At 37.8% G+C, this 18,186-nt stretch overlaps 1 protein-coding gene across 2 annotated transcripts in view; it reads left to right on the top strand.

Moving 5' to 3' along the window:
* The window catches only part of CLNK (cytokine dependent hematopoietic cell linker), a 30,702-nt gene that overhangs the window by 442 nt on the left and 12,074 nt on the right, over positions 1-18,186 (top strand). The window contains exons 3-11 of one of the 2 annotated variants that reach the window (XM_071447184.1): positions 879-928; positions 4,242-4,276; positions 6,726-6,888; positions 8,592-8,668; positions 8,969-9,014; positions 11,195-11,223; positions 11,536-11,555; positions 13,013-13,141; positions 16,015-16,042. In XM_071447184.1, coding sequence (XP_071303285.1) covers positions 904-928; positions 4,242-4,276; positions 6,726-6,888; positions 8,592-8,668; positions 8,969-9,014; positions 11,195-11,223; positions 11,536-11,555; positions 13,013-13,141; positions 16,015-16,042 — 552 coding nt within the window. In that variant the 5' untranslated portion in view covers positions 879-903. Of the gene's footprint in view, positions 1-878; positions 929-4,123; positions 4,277-6,725; positions 6,889-8,591; positions 8,669-8,968; positions 9,015-11,194; positions 11,224-11,535; positions 11,556-13,012; positions 13,142-16,014; positions 16,043-18,186 lie in introns of those variants that run through there. The other variant, XM_071447183.1, reaches the window with a different exon arrangement.

The following is an 18,186-nucleotide window of genomic DNA, read 5'->3' as shown; positions in this document are numbered from 1 at the left end:
CCTGAATAGGAAACCATTCAGCTTCACCCTGTGCTCAAAAGCTGCTGCTAATCTAAGTTATTTTGTAATTGTAAGAGTGGGCTAGTTGAAACTCTGAGATTTGTGGTGGTATTTCCCAAACTTTAGGCAATTCCAAGGGTGGATGCTTAGCTATAGCTAAAATGAGTGTGCATTAATGCAGTCTTAATGTGATCCCTGGCCAAATCTTCATTGCAAAATAGCTTTTGATGTTGCTTCTGAATACTAAGTACTGCTACTGCAATGATCCACAAATGTTTCTGGGCAGGCTGATATAGAGCTACAGTCTGGGTAAATTCTAGGAGCAGTCTAGCTACAGTCCAGTGTGTAAAGAGGGTCATGGTGAGAGAACCAACACCAGAGTAAGGCTTATGTGGTTCTTCCACACCCAGTATATCTCATATATTCTCCATGGCAGAGGAATAACAGGATGGAAGAATACCACATCAGGTCTAGGGAAAGTGTTATACTTATTTAGCAGAATGGGAAGAGAGCCATGTGGAGTGGCACAGCTGCATGTGGAAAGAGAGTTTTGGCTCTTATCTCCCTAAGGAAATTCATCCCTCCAATAATACACTGAATATGTAAAGCATCAATAAGGCTGTTACAATATTTATGTCTAAAATGAATGTTTGCAAAATGAGTAAAGCTCTCTGCAACAAACTTGGAGCTGTAAGTGAACATAAAATGTAAGGTTTGACCCAAGATTGTTGAATTTCCAAATCTGCAAAGTCATTTCTCAAATGCACTTATTATCCTTGCAACTTTCATTAATTTAAACTGGACTCTTTGAGAAGTTTCATAGAACAATGGAAATTTCTAATATATAAAGGGATTTTTTCCTATTTTTCTGTATTTAGATCTTGCCCAAACATCCATGAAGCAATGAATCCAAATAGACATCAGAAAGGTAAAATCCCTTCACTGCTGAAAAAGGAAGTACTGTAGTATATCTATGTAGCCTGTTTCTTACTCAGAGCCAGTAAAAGTATGTGATAGATCTGAACATTTTAATATCATAAAAATTAAAATGAATTGGTAGGAAAAATGAAAAGTAATGGATATACACTTAGGGGATACCCACTAATGCAGACAACTAAAACATATTTACTTCCACTGTGCACCAAAAAATGTTTGGCTTCATGATGGTATACACTGCAAAAAGCCAGGAGTAAGTTATTCTCTTGATGCAGACTGAAAACATTAACTTGGCTGATGGCTTCTAGAAAGCAACTGAGGGACCTTTCTCTTTTTCCTCTGCTGCTGCCTTTGAAGGTCTCTCCTCATTTTGCTGTTTACTGTTCCAAAACAACAAGACAATGATATAGGATCTCTAAATCTGTTTCCATAACAGATTATTGTCAGTAGCAAGGATGTGTTTAAACTACATTAATTTCAAAAGCAAATCACTTCATTTACTTAAATTCTTTGTCAATGACACTGCGGTTCACAACTGTAGCTGAGCTGAAACATTTAATGCAAAGCATATAAAATTACCTATCTAAAAAGTTAGATGGCACAACTAGCCAGATAAATTTATTTGATGTACCATATGTTTATAGTGCTATGTGAAGTTTGCTTAAATGCATTTAATATCCATATAATATAAAAGATTTAAATTTAAAAAATTTAAAAAAATTTAAAAAATTTAAATCATCTAACTGCAAATCTTTTATTGTTGTGGATAGCTGGCCTTAGCTGAAATACCCACCATAACTGGTATTTATTCACATACCTTTTTCGTGTCTCTGAAGTGAAACCTGCCTAATTGTTTACTTGGTACTCTAATTAAACCTGTATTATTCAGGAAGTTTGTTTGTCTAGGCCCTCTAAATGCTTTAGGAAAATGCCTGCATACCTGAGCAGGACAAGGCTTTGCATCATAATTTTGGGCAAGACAGTAAAAAAGTGACTCTGAAAACGTCTACACAGTTCTTCCTCACAGCATTTCCAGCTTCAGGGTTTTTTCTACTGAAGTGGTTAGGATACACCCTTGCAGGATCACAAAGTTTATTAAATCACAGCCCACAATTCTTTATCACTTTCTGCCACTGGCTGAAACACCACAGTGACCTAAAAAAAACCACCGTGCATTCATAGATTCAGAGAAGCCAATGGGAACAGATTTACCTTCTGCTTTCCCACTTAAAGTGTTATAGTTTTGATGTTGGATTTTTGTGTACAAATTCCTAACCTGTCACCCTTTTAAATAAAACTTTTTTAGGTCACCATGAAAAGTCAAGTCAATAAAACACACCGTTTTATTCCATTGCAAATTAAAGAGAAGATAATTTTTTCTATTTTGTCCTTTGACATCAGGCATTCTCTGTCAACTGGCAGAAACACACCCACATGCATGCCACAGAAATATAACATCTTACTATTATAAGTGATAGTCTCTATCTATCAATTTCACAGGCAATGCAGCAAAGCAATGAAAAATTTCCAGACTGAATAAAACATGCTGAGTCCCTATAGCTTGAGGAGACTCTAGCCTGTGCCAGCTTTAAATCTTTAGCTTGCAGTGAAATAAATTATGCCAGAAGGTCCAGCTGATTGCAGTTACCATCTTCATTATGAAAATTATATTCTTAAAAAACAGGAAGAGTGGTTTCTCACTGGTTTGCACTCCTCAGCTGGCACAGAGCAAATATTTAGGCAGTTGCCTCACATAGAGGGCAGACCCATGGAAAAGCAGCACCAGTGCTGCTCCCTTCCCTGGCCCAGTGCAAAGGAGGCCTAAGAAGAAAGAAGGCAGATGGAGTTCATCCTACCTTCAGTGATTCATGCAGAACAGAAGAGATGATAAACTGACCTGGACATCAAATTGTAAACTGATATTGGATAGCAATACATCACCCCACAGGCTTGTGTCAAACAGTCCCTTTTTAGCATTAAGCCATGAAATGCATGGGCAATAGCATTGATGTTTACCACTGTAACTCACTTTTTTATTGTTGAGGATAAATCAGCCAAGCTTGTTTTATGAACAGAAGTATAAAGGCTACAAATTAAGACACTGCCTTTTTTATTATCATACTGGTAACACCTTTAACTGGGCTTACTTCTGATTAGCACCAATATAACTAAACTGAAAATCAGACAAGTAGCTTGCATGAATAAGTCTCCTTCCCTGTCACCCAGGAATGATCCTCTGAGCAGAGATTAAAGTACTACATATATTGAATAAATGAGCATTCAATGCCATCTGCTGGGGTATACAAAAATATGCAATACCAGGCTCACAGGACCAGAGTGACAAATGCAAAAAGGGTGTTTAGGCAGAAACTTGCTTCTTCCAAAACACAGCTGTAAGGGACGGTTGTGGGATGCTGGCTGTCCTTAATACCCTTCAGCTATGGGGTACAACCCCTGGACAAGAAGTAGTTCTGGTTTTAACTCTCTCCTTAGCATAAAAATGTTTCAGTGCACAATTATCCCTTTTTTCCTAAGCATTACAACCTGTGGTAATTATTTGTTCTTGGTTCATCTAGATAGAAAGACTTTCATGCTCTGCTTTTGAAATCAGGTCATTATGTAGCCAGAGATTCAAGATTTGTGAGGTTACAGGCAGCCTAAGGATTGAAACAGTCCAGAATGAGAGCACATGCTGGGCAAGGTGATACCATGGCTGTTTTGCATTAAAGAGTCACTGGGTTAAATGTGTAAATCAGGCTAAGTGCAGAAGTTGGGAGTCTCTGTTCACCAGCTCTTTGGCCCTATAGCTCATGCACTCCTGGTTATACCATGAAACAGCTTCATGGGCAGACAAATACCACTGAGAACAGTTTATAGCCTGATAGCTGGAGTGTTCTCAGATTTGGGATTTTCTTCTGCTACAAAGAGAACAAAACATGTTTCTATTCACAGAGGGATTTCCAGGAGTCCCAGAGATCTCAAAGTTCTGCACCAAGAAGCAAAACTCAGAAGAGAGACAGGAGTTCAAGCACATCCTTTTTTGGGTGTTTTTGGTGGGCGGGCTTAGACGTGCTCATGATTGTGAATCCCATTTCCACACAGCTACTTCCTCATGCATTGTACAGGTCCACAAACTCCTGGGTGGACCTGCTTCATGTCCTTTTTTCCATATCTCTAAAATACTGCAAATAAATACTCTAAAAGCTGCAGTTGGCAGATATATATCCCTTTATATAAGTTACTAGCTACTGTTATAATTTACAACAGAATGGGACCTGCTGACAGCTTTTCTCCATTTTATACAGAAAAGAGAACTATTCCGGCTAACACCTATAATTCTGTAAGTACCACATGGTTCTTCCTAAAATTTTACATTTCTTTCACTTCTTGATGAATGTTAATATCATCTTGGCTATAATACTAACAAAAAATGCAATCATCACCAGTTTTTAATGCAAAATAAGGCATAAGAATTGTGAATTATAGATGAGAACTTTTACCTTTTTTTAGTGGGATCTAGACTGGAAAGTGACTCACTTGCCAATTCTCGATTAATGGGCTGAATCTAAAATACACCTCTGTCATAAGATCAGGTAAAAATAACAGGAGTCAGGCTGAACAAGGATGTAAGTCATAAATCTCAAGATTAAATATGTAAGCAATACAAATGAAAACTGAAAAGCAAACAGAGAACATTTCAGTATCTTTCCACTTGTATTTGAAATTTGGGTTTGAGTTTCAGTTCAGGCGTATAAGAGTGAAAATCCCTTTTAAATCACAAAAAGATGAAAATAAAACACAGGTCTATGTTTTAATAAGCAAGTTGGACAAACAAAGGATGACTAAAGAAGTTTGATGCAATCAAAACTTTGCTTCAGATTTCACAGAATGATTAATAACAATCAGATGCTATATGGGATTAATACCAAATAGAAGGCAGAAACAGCACAGAGCAGAATGAGGAAAGAATGGTCAGGAAATTATTTACTTAAATAAGACACTTAAAGAATTATTTAAGAAATTTCTGAGATATTAATTTATTCTCTTTGGGAATTCTCCAGAGTCCTGAGTTTCTAAAATTATGGAAAAGAACAGTGGTAACCACAATTTCTTCCAAGAAAGAAAGCAAATCCTGAGGACTTATTTGGACCTGGACTGATTATTAAACAAAGTCAACCTGAAAGCATCTTTTGGAAATAATAGGTCTGATTATGCAAAGAATTGTTAATATCACATGAAGAACATCTCACCAATTCCTCAAATTAAAAGTCATTTCCTTTTCAGCAGAAATATGACTATGATAATGAGAAAGAAAATAGTAAATGTGATATATATTACTTTTTATTAGGCCTCTGATATTTCCAGAAGACATTCTCACAAGTACATGCCTGGTCTAGATGAAAATGATTTCATCAAATGAATGTTCTTGCACAACTGATTGAAAAAATAGCCACTCTCAGCCTAGCTGACAGTATTGCTATTGAACTGGCAAGAGTGGTGCAGAGAAGAGCCTGAAAACCCAGGTACCCTGCAGGGTCTGTCTAAGGTGTGGTGACATTTTTATGTACTGTCATAAAGACAAACCTCACCCTGCAATGTACTGTAAAGAGCACTTCTGGAAGGTCTGCCTCGTGTTGTAACAAAGATGTGTACAACCTGGTGTGTGCTCACAGGAAAGTAACACTGGGGATATGAGATTCAAAGTCTTTTAAATTCGTTGATGATCCAGGAAAGATTTAAAGCATATTTGCTTAGTGAGAAGAATAAAAAAGTATATAATTATAGGCATTAGTATAGTAAAGTTTGAAATAAAGTGGATAGTAATCAATTTATTTCATGTCCTTGGAGAGTAAAACAAATTGGCTTCAATTCTAGCACTCAAGAGAAAAAGCATGAACTGAAAGGGCAGTTAACTAGAAGGGTAGAAGGGTAGAAGATAGATCAGGAAAATATTGATTCCCCATTAGTAATGAGAATAAAACAAACGTCAGGGAATAAATTTGAGAATAAAATAAATTTGAGAATAGAAGAGACATCAAAGAAGACCCATGTGCATGGATGCGTCGCTGTTGGTGACAAAATATGACTTCTAGAGGCATGGGGTATCCTCAGCTGAGATTGCTCAGCAGCAATATTGGCTCTGTACTGAAGGAAGCCAGCAGTTATGTTTCAGTGAGTAAACAGTGAAGATGAAGGGTGGAGCAGCACTCCCAAACACAACCTTGAGCAAACCTGTACAAGTGTAAAGACACATCCAGAGACATCCTGAGTCACTCTCAGCACCATATTTCCATGGACTCCACTGTTCAGTACATACTCACTATCACAATCAGTTGGACTGCACATTTGTTAGCACAAATTCCCCAAAACACTGTATGTTTTTATTTTGAAGTGTGACATTTATGATGAGCTAGTTAATATATTCTTGAAGTAACATATATAAACAGTCAGTACAATACAAATACCACACGGATAATATTATAATAAAAGATACACTTTCAAATGTCTGCAATGGTCATAAATTAAACACTCTCATTATATTTTCAAGAGCAGAGAGGCAAAATTCAGACAGACATTTAAACTGCCTCCCAAATGGCTACTTCATGAATCTAAATTAAAAATTTAGGCACTCAAAACGCTTCCTCAACTACTTTCCAACCTTTCAGTTTCCATCAGAAAATTTCCCATGCACCAAAATGACTGGTTATGGCAATCATATATTTCCACACTGAAATCAGTCTTGAACTTAAATTTATTTGTATTATCTGTATTTCTCCTCTTCTATCCAGAGTGAATACTTGACAATGAAGGGCAAGAGTGACTTCCAGCTTTCCTCTGAGCTATCTGAGGAGGAAGACAATATGTATGAGACTGTAAATTCTTCAGTGCTGGAGGCCATTCATTCTTTGAGAATCCTTCCTGCCAAACCTCTAGAAGAATCTGAATATGCAGGTAACATTTTCTGTCTGGGGAAACTGAGCAAAACTTAGAGTTGTAGGGGAGCAGTACAGACCTGGAGTTTCCCGTCCAGATTTTTTTTTTTTTTAATTAAATGGTTCAACTGAAAAATAACACTGGTAGGTAGAAACATGGGAAGAGCTTTGTCTGCTTCTTCATATTCAACAGTTATCTTGATTTTAATTAGATTATACTAAATTAATAATTACACATTGCTCTTTAATTTTAATATTACCTTCACGGGATAAATTCTATTATCCCATTTCACATGGAATGTGCAAAAAAATGGCTGATCAAACCCACAGCCATTTCAGAAAATCTCACTGCTATTTAAGCTTAGAAAACTTTAAGATGGAAAACATTAAAGAACACACCATACTTTCCTCCAGATGATAATGTAGTATCCTTTCTAAAGGAGTTCTCTGATGCTTTAAATAGCAGTAATAAGCAATTACTGTGAGTGTATTTCTCAAGCATTCTTAACTTTGTAAGGTAGCTGCATTAATCACCTTTTGGTTTACTAAAGATATTCTAAGTCACATTTAATGCCTAAACATACAGAACCAATTAATATCCCATTTATGGCAGTGAAATGTCATCCTAGCTGTGCATTGCACCAATCCAATGTAAACACTCGAGAGGTTTTAAACAGTTTTAGAAAATGGGGGGAGTCCTAGATGAGAAAGACTGGAAACCATAAACCAGACAGCTTGCTCCAGTTCACATCAAACTCAGCAAACACATTTTCTACTCATTTTTGTGGGAGTTTGTTTGATGTCTGAACAAATAGATGGCTTTTAAAGTGAGTAAATTCATCAGTGTGTGAAAGGACCACAATCAGTCTGAACAACCAGATATTCTACATTATGTTCCAAGACTAATTTGTCCTTTTTATTTGGAAACCTGAAGTGAATTCCAAATACAGTTTTTATCTTGGTTAGTAGTAGAAACTTTCATTTAGAAGTCAGCATCTTTTGTTGTTTATGTAAGATTGTCCTGAACTAGCCAAAAGACATAGTTTTTGTTGTGTGATTTAAGGTAAAACACATTAAACAAAAAGCTGCTTTTTGCCTATGTATTATGCCCAGTAACTATAATGTGGCAAGATACAGGAGCGAAGAAAGAACTGAAAATATTTTTCAAAAGGGTAAATTCAATGCTAAAATTTTTGCCATCTTTTCTAGATAAATACAAGTGCCCTTGAGATGTAAAATTAATGACTGAAAAACACATGTTAGCACACAACCTGAGCATTTCTTTTTGATGGCCAGGGATGCAGTTTTTTATTAAAAGCTAAAGTAAAAATTAAAATACTACCTAGAGAATAAAACCCCTACAACCCTCACAAAACCAGAACAACATGACAGCATTGCCAAGAGTAAAGGTTGAAATGAAAAACAAATTCGGTAATCTAACCACAGTTAAGGTCACATGTCTGCCTTAACTGTTTACCAGCTTATGAAGGCTTTTATTTATACCCACACTGGTGACATTAACCATAAAGCTATTACCAGGATCATGCTCGTGTTCTCAATAGAGCTGCTACAATGGTTGTTAAGTTCTGGAAAAAAAAAAAAAAAAGCTATATAAATGATGAGACCTGACCTGAAAAACACATTTTGAACATTGAAACGTCTCCTTTTTCAAACATTATATTACCGAATTACTCAGGCTTGATTTTTCTTCCTCTTTTGCAGATACACGGTGCTTAAGGCCTTCAGGTACCACTTCCCCAACGAGTGAGAGCCCATCTCAGCCGCCTCAACACTCAGCTGTAAGTAAAGATACTAAACCTTATTCACAAACAGATTTCCCCTTTTCTGTAATATCCCCCAAAGTGCAGTCTATTTAAAGTCTTAGCCACATCACATTCATGTGCACCAGGCAGCCCAAGTTCCTGTGAGCTGTTCCTGTTTCGCTTTGCACGGATGCCCTCATCTCTTGCTTTCACTCCTTGGCTGCTGGGCTTCTGCTGGGACCTAGAGGCATCCCAGCCAGGAGCAGCACCCTTTCTACTGGCCATAGCTTCTAGAATGATGGCTAACATCACATCTTTCTTTTGGTTTATTAACAGATTCACACATTTGATCCGGAGGGGAGAACAGTGCCAAATGTAAGAGGTATAATTAAAAAAAAATCCACCCATTTCTGCAAGCAGAAATAGTAATTTCTACTTCCATAATTACCTTTTGTACCTAGGCAGAGATTACACGTGATAGAATGGGCACGGTTTTCAGAACAGCAGCTGCTTTCCAAAACAATCATCCTGCACATTTTGCAATACTCTTTCAACTCTCTAACACTGAAGTAATTATTTACAGAAGGAGATAAATTTTATCTCAGGAGTTGTCTGCTCCTACAAGGGGAGAAAAAAAAGGCCCTTCAGTTTAAAAACCAGATTTTCCTTTTTGCTATGTTGTAAGGATATAAGGGGCAGGGAGCCAATGTCTCCTGAACTTTTTCACCAAAAGCGTGCAAGATCCCCACTGGGCTTTACTTCTAATAACATAATTCTTTTCACTCCCTATCCTTCTCAGGGTTTTTCCATTAATATATTGCAAAACATAATCTAATAACCATTTTTAACTAGTAATACCAAATTTACCAATTCCCCCTAGGGACTTACATCCTAGGGTGACTATTTACAAAGGCTTTTGGACAATGTTCTGGCCTACTCAGAATATGCAAATGGTGGGGTACCTCACCTAGAATATTTTTTTTCTCTGCTGCTTTACCTTTAACCCTAAATTTGCTTCAAAATCCTTTAATTTTGAGTCAAAAATGTACCTTTAATTTTTGTTCTGTTTCTTGTGGTGAAATCAGAGAAAGGCAATCTTATTCTTCAAGAGCCTAATGAAGTCTCCAAATATAGTCCTCTGATTGACAGTTTCACTCAGTTTTAGGATTGTTTTAAAAGTAGGTTTCTATATCCTTTTTTACATTTCATTTACTTTGGCTATAGCAGTACCTCATGAAGTCAGCTACTGAAGGATTAAATATATGATTGTCTTTGAAAAGAAATTGTATTTTTTTATCTTACCATTTTCAAATCTTTGAACACAAGGTAATATGGTCAAAAAAATTGCAATTGCCAAGCCAAGAAAATGTGACCCTTTTGTGTTTGCTGTAACAGCTGATTTTTAGAAAGTATTATGATTTGACCAGCCAGAAAAATAACTCAAAGAATTCCATGTAAAACAGCATTTGCTTCCCACCCCCCCCCCCCCCCTTATTTCACACTGTAATGCAAAATGTAGAGAGAAGTAATTCCTACAGATGATGAGAAAGTAAGCACATACAGGTTGAAAATGAAAGGTTAGATTGATTCTTGTGAGCAAATCCCCATGTAGCCTGGAAAAAAGCTGAAGTGAGATAAATTCGAGTAAGCAAGCTTCAAAATCTGCAGAAATCAGTAGGCAAGGACAGTTTGGCAGTTTATCTAAAGCTTTGAATTCCACCAGGATTTAGTAGGTTGGATTTACATGGCTCCATGCGATGTGTGCTGGTGTTAACATGAACCAAAGCCAGTACAGGAAGGTAAATTAAACTTTGGTGTTTCAGAATGCAACTGATACAAATTTTTGGTACTTCTTGAGTGAACAGTGCTTATAGAGAACAGTATTATTTTTACATAATAGTTACACTGTTTTTAAATATATCCGAACATTTTTTCATATGCCCAGTGCTATTAAGTGGCCTTGCCACAAGATGGCATAAATAGCACAGAAGACTTTTTTTTCAGCAGTATTTTCTAGACATGTTAAACATTTAAGGTATCATTATTTTATTCAGAGCAATTTGTTATGGTTTATTTGAAGGAGAGCTTGACATCTGTTGCATGTGCCTTGCATTATTTAGGATTTTAGCACGTAGAACTTAGAAAAATAATTTCAATATAGCAAAAATAAAGAATTTTTTTAGTAGTAAGATGTTAATTAAATAATAAGTCATATTTTGGTATATTTGAAAAAATAGAACTGATTTCATTGCTTTTCAGTATTTTTATAAATTTCTATACAAAAATAAAAACAGACAAAAAATGCATCCCCAACTCAATAAGCATATATATATGCATATAAAGTCTCTGGAAAATATTTAAATTTACAATACCTGAACAAATATCACCCTCAAATGTTTCATTCTGAAAGCAAGAGCAGAGTTCTAGAGGTAGAGCCAGGGGAAGGCAAGGAATGGGGCTGGACTGCCCATAATAACAACAATAATACCAGAATAAAGCTGTAACTTCATTTGTGAATTACTGGGTAGCACTCTACTAATAATTATTTGTAATTATTCTTAGGAGGAAGAATGAAAATACATGGATACCCGGTAAGCAGAATCTCTCATCAATTCAATTTTTTACTGGTTATTTTGCCATTTAATAGATTTTTAAAAGCAGGCTGCCATTTTGCTAGCACTAGCCAAAGGAAAAGAGAACTCCTGTCTACATTACCTCACTTGCATTCACATGAGGATGTCTTTTATTCCTCAGTGATTTTAAAATACCATGTTACAGAATGATGTTCTGTGCTGTAGAGCACATAAACCCTTTGACTCTTAATCTAAATTCCCCACATTTCTCTCAGGTAAACTAAGGGGGGGAAGAAGCTTACAGAGATTTTTGTTTCCTTTCTTTTCCAGGAGCCAACACCTCCCCCACGGTAAGATCACATCAGAGATCTCTTACCTGTGCTCCCCGGGGAACTCAGTGCTAATGAGTGCTCACATCCATCTGTGCTGCTCATGGTAATGAGGTGGCTGAAAGTGAGCCAGCATCCTTTCCCTGCTGCCTCTCTTTGGACTTAACAGGCTCTGATATGGAATTAGGGAGAACAAAACACGAGCTCTAAGCATTCATAGCAGGAGCTCAGGCCTGCATCTTCAAAACCAACTTGGCTGTGCCTACAGACAAGTCAAAAGCCTAGAAATATTGAATCTGGTTCAACCCAGGTATAAATTGCTGGGGAAAAAAAATATTCCACCAATTGTATTGGTGCCTTAGGCTCTGTTCACTGTGATAATATTGACTTCATTCTCACTTAAATCAATTTGCCTTTTTTTTTTTTTTTTGCTACACATCTAAATCATGTATGGAAATAACTGGAATATTTCCATTACTCCCACAGAAGATAGACCAAGCCCTATTCCACAAATATATTTTTTCTATGATATGCCCACAAATAAAAATTAATCACTTCTTGATTTGGTCAAACTCAGATAATAACTGCTATAATTTAAAAATACTTTCAAAAGGTCATCTAGGAATGGTGGCAAGTTTATTTCTCCATGCCTACACTGACTGCCCTAAAAGATAAAAAGAATTTTAAAATATGATTAGGATCACATATTTAGATTTGACTCTAAAAAATATGAAATAGCATAAAAGGGCAGTAAAACTTCACAAATTCAAAACCGTATTAGTGCAGGAATAAGAGCATTCTCAACCCAGTATTCTGCAAAATTTCAAAAATTTGTTTCTGTTTGTATTACAGTAGCCAGAATGGATCTTAATTCTCTCACTTGACTTAATTTGAGTATGCAGTGTGCAGACACACAAGGCTCCCTCCCCAGGAGCCCAGCACTGCAGGCAGCTCTGCCAGGCACCTTGGATGCACCTCCAGTCTTGTCCAGCCAACCTCTCTGTGCCACAGCTTCCAGCTGGAGCTGGGCTGTGCCTGCCTGCTCTCAGAGCACAGACAGGGCATGCCCACATCCCTCAGAAAACACCAGGCCCATGACACCTTTGAGTTTTCTGGGATGAAGAACATTTTTTCCTCTATGTCTGAAAGTGGATTGTGTTCAGTGGAGCATACACACAGCCATACCCAACTGGAAATATCCACACTGCAGAGCTGTACTTGGCACACAAGAGCACTAGTTAGTGGCACACAGCACAGAGCAGTAATGTCTTGCAAATGTAGAATATTATCCAACATTGCTGTTGCTGTTGAAGGGCCCTGAAGAGCTCCTGGATTTGAGCTTGGCTCAGCACAAATACATGGAAATACTCTCAGAAAATTCCAGTCTCTTACTTCTAGAACTTGTGCTTAAAACACAGTCCCTGCACCTCCTCCTTTTTTCCCTAATAGCTCTTTAAGGTCTCTTTTGACTTCTCTAGGCCTCTGAAGATGCTGCCAAAGCAGTATCAGCCCCTTCCTCCAGAGCCAAGAATAAGCAGCCAGGTCTTACACAAGAGGAACACGCTCAGCCGGGATCCCACCTTTCCAATATCAGCAGAAGTCACAAGGTACAGTGCATTCCTCAGCTTCATTCCCTGAGAATCAAAACACTCTCCCTGCTCAAACCACAAAATTTTACTTCTGTCACACCTCTGCTTTTGCTTAAGAAAGTTATTCTTTAGACAGCTGTGAATAATTGAGAGAAGTGGTATTTAGTGTAACGTGACACTGGCATTTTTTTAAAAAAAGAAATTACAAAATAATGGTAAAGGAGTAGAAAAACAGACAAAACTTTCATGAACACTTCATTTAAAATTTTTTTCCTTCATAATATTTAGAGGTCTTGCAACCACTTTAAAGTAAAAAAATGCTATTTACTCAGCACAGTTAGTGAATCAAGTGATGGGGAAACACACTGATTGCACCAGAGATACAGAAACTCACTCCACATCCCAAAGACATTACATGCAGCAAAAGAAATGACTCATCTGTAGGCAGAAGTCTGGCTTCAGCCCATGGGACCAATGAATCCAAGCTACAAATCACTTCTTGCCCTTTCCATTTTGCACTCCTCAGCCACACAACACCCGTGGGCATTCAGCATCCTGACAGGGCAGTGAGGAGGAGCACCTGAAGCACTAAGACTCGTGCCCAGCTGTATGACCCAGCACATGCTTGTGCCAGGTTAGGAGTCTGGGTGCTTTTTCCACACAACACATACCTGGTCAGATGAGCATGAACACACTGCTCACTGCCACACAAGCAGATGTGTGCCTGCTGTGTGACCAAAATTCACATTCATAACAGGGGACAGTGTTGGACTCATGCTGGGAACAGGAATGACACAAATCCAGAGGTTATGATGCTCAAATGACTCCTAGAGCAGCCAGAAGCTGTGTCAATCTTGTCCATCCTCCCTTAAATTATTTCAATTTCAGCTCATCAGGATGGAATTTTGCTTCATTTTACAGAGGTCACTTCAAATCCTTTGGGTAAAAAATAAGCTTACAAATCAAGAAAATAATCTTTGGCTTAAAGTATGTATTTAATGAGTGAGCTCTAATTATGGGTCATTGAGGTTGTGTTTTTTTCCTGAATGGTGCTTAAATTTTTTCATGGCTTAGGTTCCAAAATATGTTGTTTGCTAAGACATTTTATTAATATGAAGTAGCTTCATATTCAGATGCAAGACCAGACAGAGCTGCAAAGTTCCAAATCCCACAACTGATCTCCTCCCTTGATAGGGCAGCACAGATTGAAAGCTTTTTGATAAATGTTATAATCCATGCTGCCAGCAGATATCAGTGTGCAGAGCACTTTGATTTAAAAGGTCCTATTATAAAGCCAAATTCTGTAATGTAAATACATGTCATGGCTATTGTACTAGGGGTTTTTATTACATGAGTAAAACAGAAGTAGAACAGACTAAGACAACACAATATCTGGGGAAGGCACTTGACAAATTTGCTGCAAGCACTTCACTCAAAATATTTCTCACCCATCCTCAGTCCAGTTACAGCTTTGTAAGGAGAAAACAGAAGGGAAGCAGTATGGCACCACATCTCACAGCCCTTTTTCTAGACTGAAAGCAAAGCTGTCCAACCATAGATGTGATTTAGGAGTGCAAGTCTTGTTTTCCAATAAAAATTGGAAGACTTATAAAATTTAACACATCATTATTTATACACTCCAAAAAATAGCTTTATTAAAAAATAGAGAAGTGCAAGATCCTGGAATGTGTATTAGAAGCTCTGATGTGATTGAAACTTCCATATGCCTGTGGTAAGCAAGCCATGCAAGGGCCATGTCCCTTGGAGGTGGAGGCCAGCCCTGCAAGCACATCTTTAATGTCATGGAACTTTACCACACACCCAGAATATCCTGAATATGAGCTTTCACACACTTAAGTAATGGCCCTGGAGACCAAGCTAACAAATTGAAGAAACTAACACAAAAACAACTATCCAAAGCAAAACAGTTCCTCTCCTTTCTCCTAGCCTTCTTGAATAATACAGATAATTTCCAAATTTCTTGCCTCAGGCCTCCATGCTGATTGATGTTTTCAACACAGACATGAGGAAGAGAGCCCTTGTCACTGTTGAAAAATAGCTCCCAGGTTTTCCTATACCAGATCTTAATTTTGCCTTCTGACTGATTTAGCAAAATACCTCACTGTCATATTTTTTTCAGTCCAGGAGACAGGCTAAACAGGGACTAAATCTCAGAGCCTTCCAAAAACTACTAGATGCTTATTCACACCTTATGTTGCTAAATAGCTTGTAAATTCTGGTACCCTGTCTCTTTTATTAAGAGATACAAGCTACTAAAAGCTGCCATAAGCTTTCATCATAACCAAAACATCTAACAAAATTTGTCAGACTCAATACCTTGTCCATTTTTTTGGAAGGAGAATATTTCCTTCCAGGAAAGGATGATCAGGCATATCAGGAGAAGGCAGAAAAATACCTTAACACCTATTTAAGCAGGGCCATGAGGAACACTCTCTACCCATCTTTCCCTGTTTTGCACCTCCTTTCCCCTACACTCTCAATTTCAGCTCTGTGAATGTTTCATTTTTTAAATTCTTCAGTCTTTACAGAACTTCCATTTATAGCTGACTCTAACATGTGTAATAAGACTTTCTGGCATGAGATGAAAAGTGTTGAAGCTGATACTCCTCTTTTTCCCCTCCTTCCAGTATAAATCCTTAACAAAGTTGTCTTTTGCCATAATGAATTCAGTGGATGCTATTTTTTTTTAAGGAGGTCCAAGATAATTCTCCTGATAATAATTCATGTAAAAAATAACCAGCCTCTGAACTTCTCTAGCAGTAGCAAAATCCTTCCCCCTTGTCAAGATGTAATCATCACTGATGATGTACTCAAAGTGATTTTTATTTTATCATAATTAAATGTTTTGTTTATTATTCTTTCTTTTCCAGACATTCTTCTGTTAGGAAATCAAATACAGTAAGTATTCATCTTTGTATGTATTAGGACCATAAAAGCCAAACACATTCCACGGCTATGTATGTATATGTAATAGTATTTGAGCCTATTAGGTTAAAAAACCTGTAAGAGTCATATTAGCTTTATGTCATAAAGTGTCCATCTTTAATGTGTGTTGCAATTTCAATACTGTTACTTCCTGAATGGGGTCATTTTCTGAAGTTGTTTGCAGAAATAAAAACACAGGTACAGTACAAAGCTCCCTGTCCAACTATCCACAGAAAGAATCTTTGTAACTGCCTGATGGGGATGCCTGTGAAGAGGGAGATACTCTCCTTCAGACAAAAAGAGAATCCACATACATTTTTACAAGCAGAAAACTGAAATTATAAGATCAATAGAGGAGTGTAACAGCATTAATGTAATATAAATACTTGAAATAAAAGATGACCCATTTCAATATGAAACAAGAATGGACAAACTTTAAATCCAGTTTTAACAGTGCCTGCTATCCCCCAGCTCCCTTTGGCCTCTCTTTCTCCACTCACTTTCTACTCAGACCAATGAAGTAAAGAAGAGGTTTTTTAGCAATAAAGGAGTTTAATTATGACAAGTGGTTTCCCATAAAACTTATTAAGAGATACAGTCCCTACAATCATGCAGAGTGTTAAAGGATGTTTGTAAAATTTTGAAAGAGGTTATCATTTATAGCATTTTGTGCTTCTTACTGAATGTTTTAGTACCTGCACTAATGTGTTCCTACTGAATTGGTTTTATTTTTTCTCTCATTAAAGGGAACAGAAGAAAGGAATCTATAGTAGTTAATCCCAATTGTTTCCTTCCACAGCAGGTTGAAGCACAAATCTGCAGACTTGTCTAACTCTTAAACCCATTGAGTTTTCCTTTCCCACAGCTCTGACTGGGAGGCTGCCCCAAACCTCACTCCTCTTGGTTAGAAGCTTTAGTTTGAAAGATGGTGACAAAAACATGGTTTGATAGCAATATTGTAATCAACACTTACTGCTTAAAAATTATATATTGGCAAGAAAGACACCATTTAAAAAAAAAAAAAAAGCTTTTTCTTCTCCTGGATGCTGCCTCATTACAAACCAAATATGAAAACACTCCCAAGAAAAATAAGTATCTTACATCTGTAATTAATATTTCTGGCTGAATGCTGTACAGCTGCACAAATATTTCAGCTCTTAACAGACTCTTAGTTTGGTTATATCTTAAGGAGAAATATTGTGTGTCTCATGACATGGAAAAGATAAAATTTCATTTTGGTCATTTCCCATTCCTGTAGATACAAAGGCCTAGACAGTTTCAGTGTGACCTGGAGAAGACAGAGTGTGCCCTTGTCAGGGTTTCAAACACCAAAAAGCAGGTTTGAGAGAAGGACTGCCCCTCACCACAACCCAGACAGGCTGCAGAAAAGGGTACTGAGGGGCCTCTTGAAATTGGAAAGGACCAAGGCAAAATGCTACCTAAGAATGAACTAAACCCTCTGCTGAGCTCAGAAGGGCCTGGGGACCAAAGGCTGAACATGAGCCACTGGTGGATCCTAGAAAGCCATAAAGGCCAAGAGCATCTCAAGCTGTGTCAACAGAAGCATTGCCAAGAGAGCAAGGGAAGGGACAATTCCCTTTTACTCATCACTCACTAGACAGCACCTGCAGCACTGCTCAAGGCTGGAGCTGGCAGAGCAGAGAGGGTCAGCACAGGGTCTCCAGGACATGCAGCACCTGCCCTGTGAAATGAGTCTGGTGGGACTGGGCTCCCCTGCCTGGAGAGGGGACAGCCCTGGGGCAACCCAACAGCTGCTGAGAGGTGTTTGTCAAAAAGGCAGAGCATGGTGCACCACAGAGTGCACAGTGGGAGTACAAGAGGCAACAGTCTTGAAATGATGAAGGTTTCAATCAGAAATAGGGAAAAATTAATTAGGAGGGTATTGAAAGAGGTTTCCCAGAGAGGCTGTGAGATCTGCATTCAGGGAGGTTTGCAAGACCTGGCTAAAGCTCTGAGACCCCAGGGCTCATCCCACAGTTCTCTGTGCTTTAGGCAGATGTTTGGGCTAGGACCTGCCCAGGTCTTGTCCAGCCTGAATAAGACTTGAAACTTCTAAGTAACAGGTAAACATTATTGGGGAAGTAACTTATAAAGAA

Source organism: Agelaius tricolor, unplaced genomic scaffold (genome assembly GCF_023055355.1).
Source record: "Agelaius tricolor isolate 1412-34295 unplaced genomic scaffold, bAgeTri1.0.p SCAF_24, whole genome shotgun sequence".
NCBI classification, from domain to species: domain Eukaryota; kingdom Metazoa; phylum Chordata; class Aves; order Passeriformes; family Icteridae; genus Agelaius; species Agelaius tricolor.
This window is presented reverse-complemented; position numbering and strand designations above follow the sequence as displayed.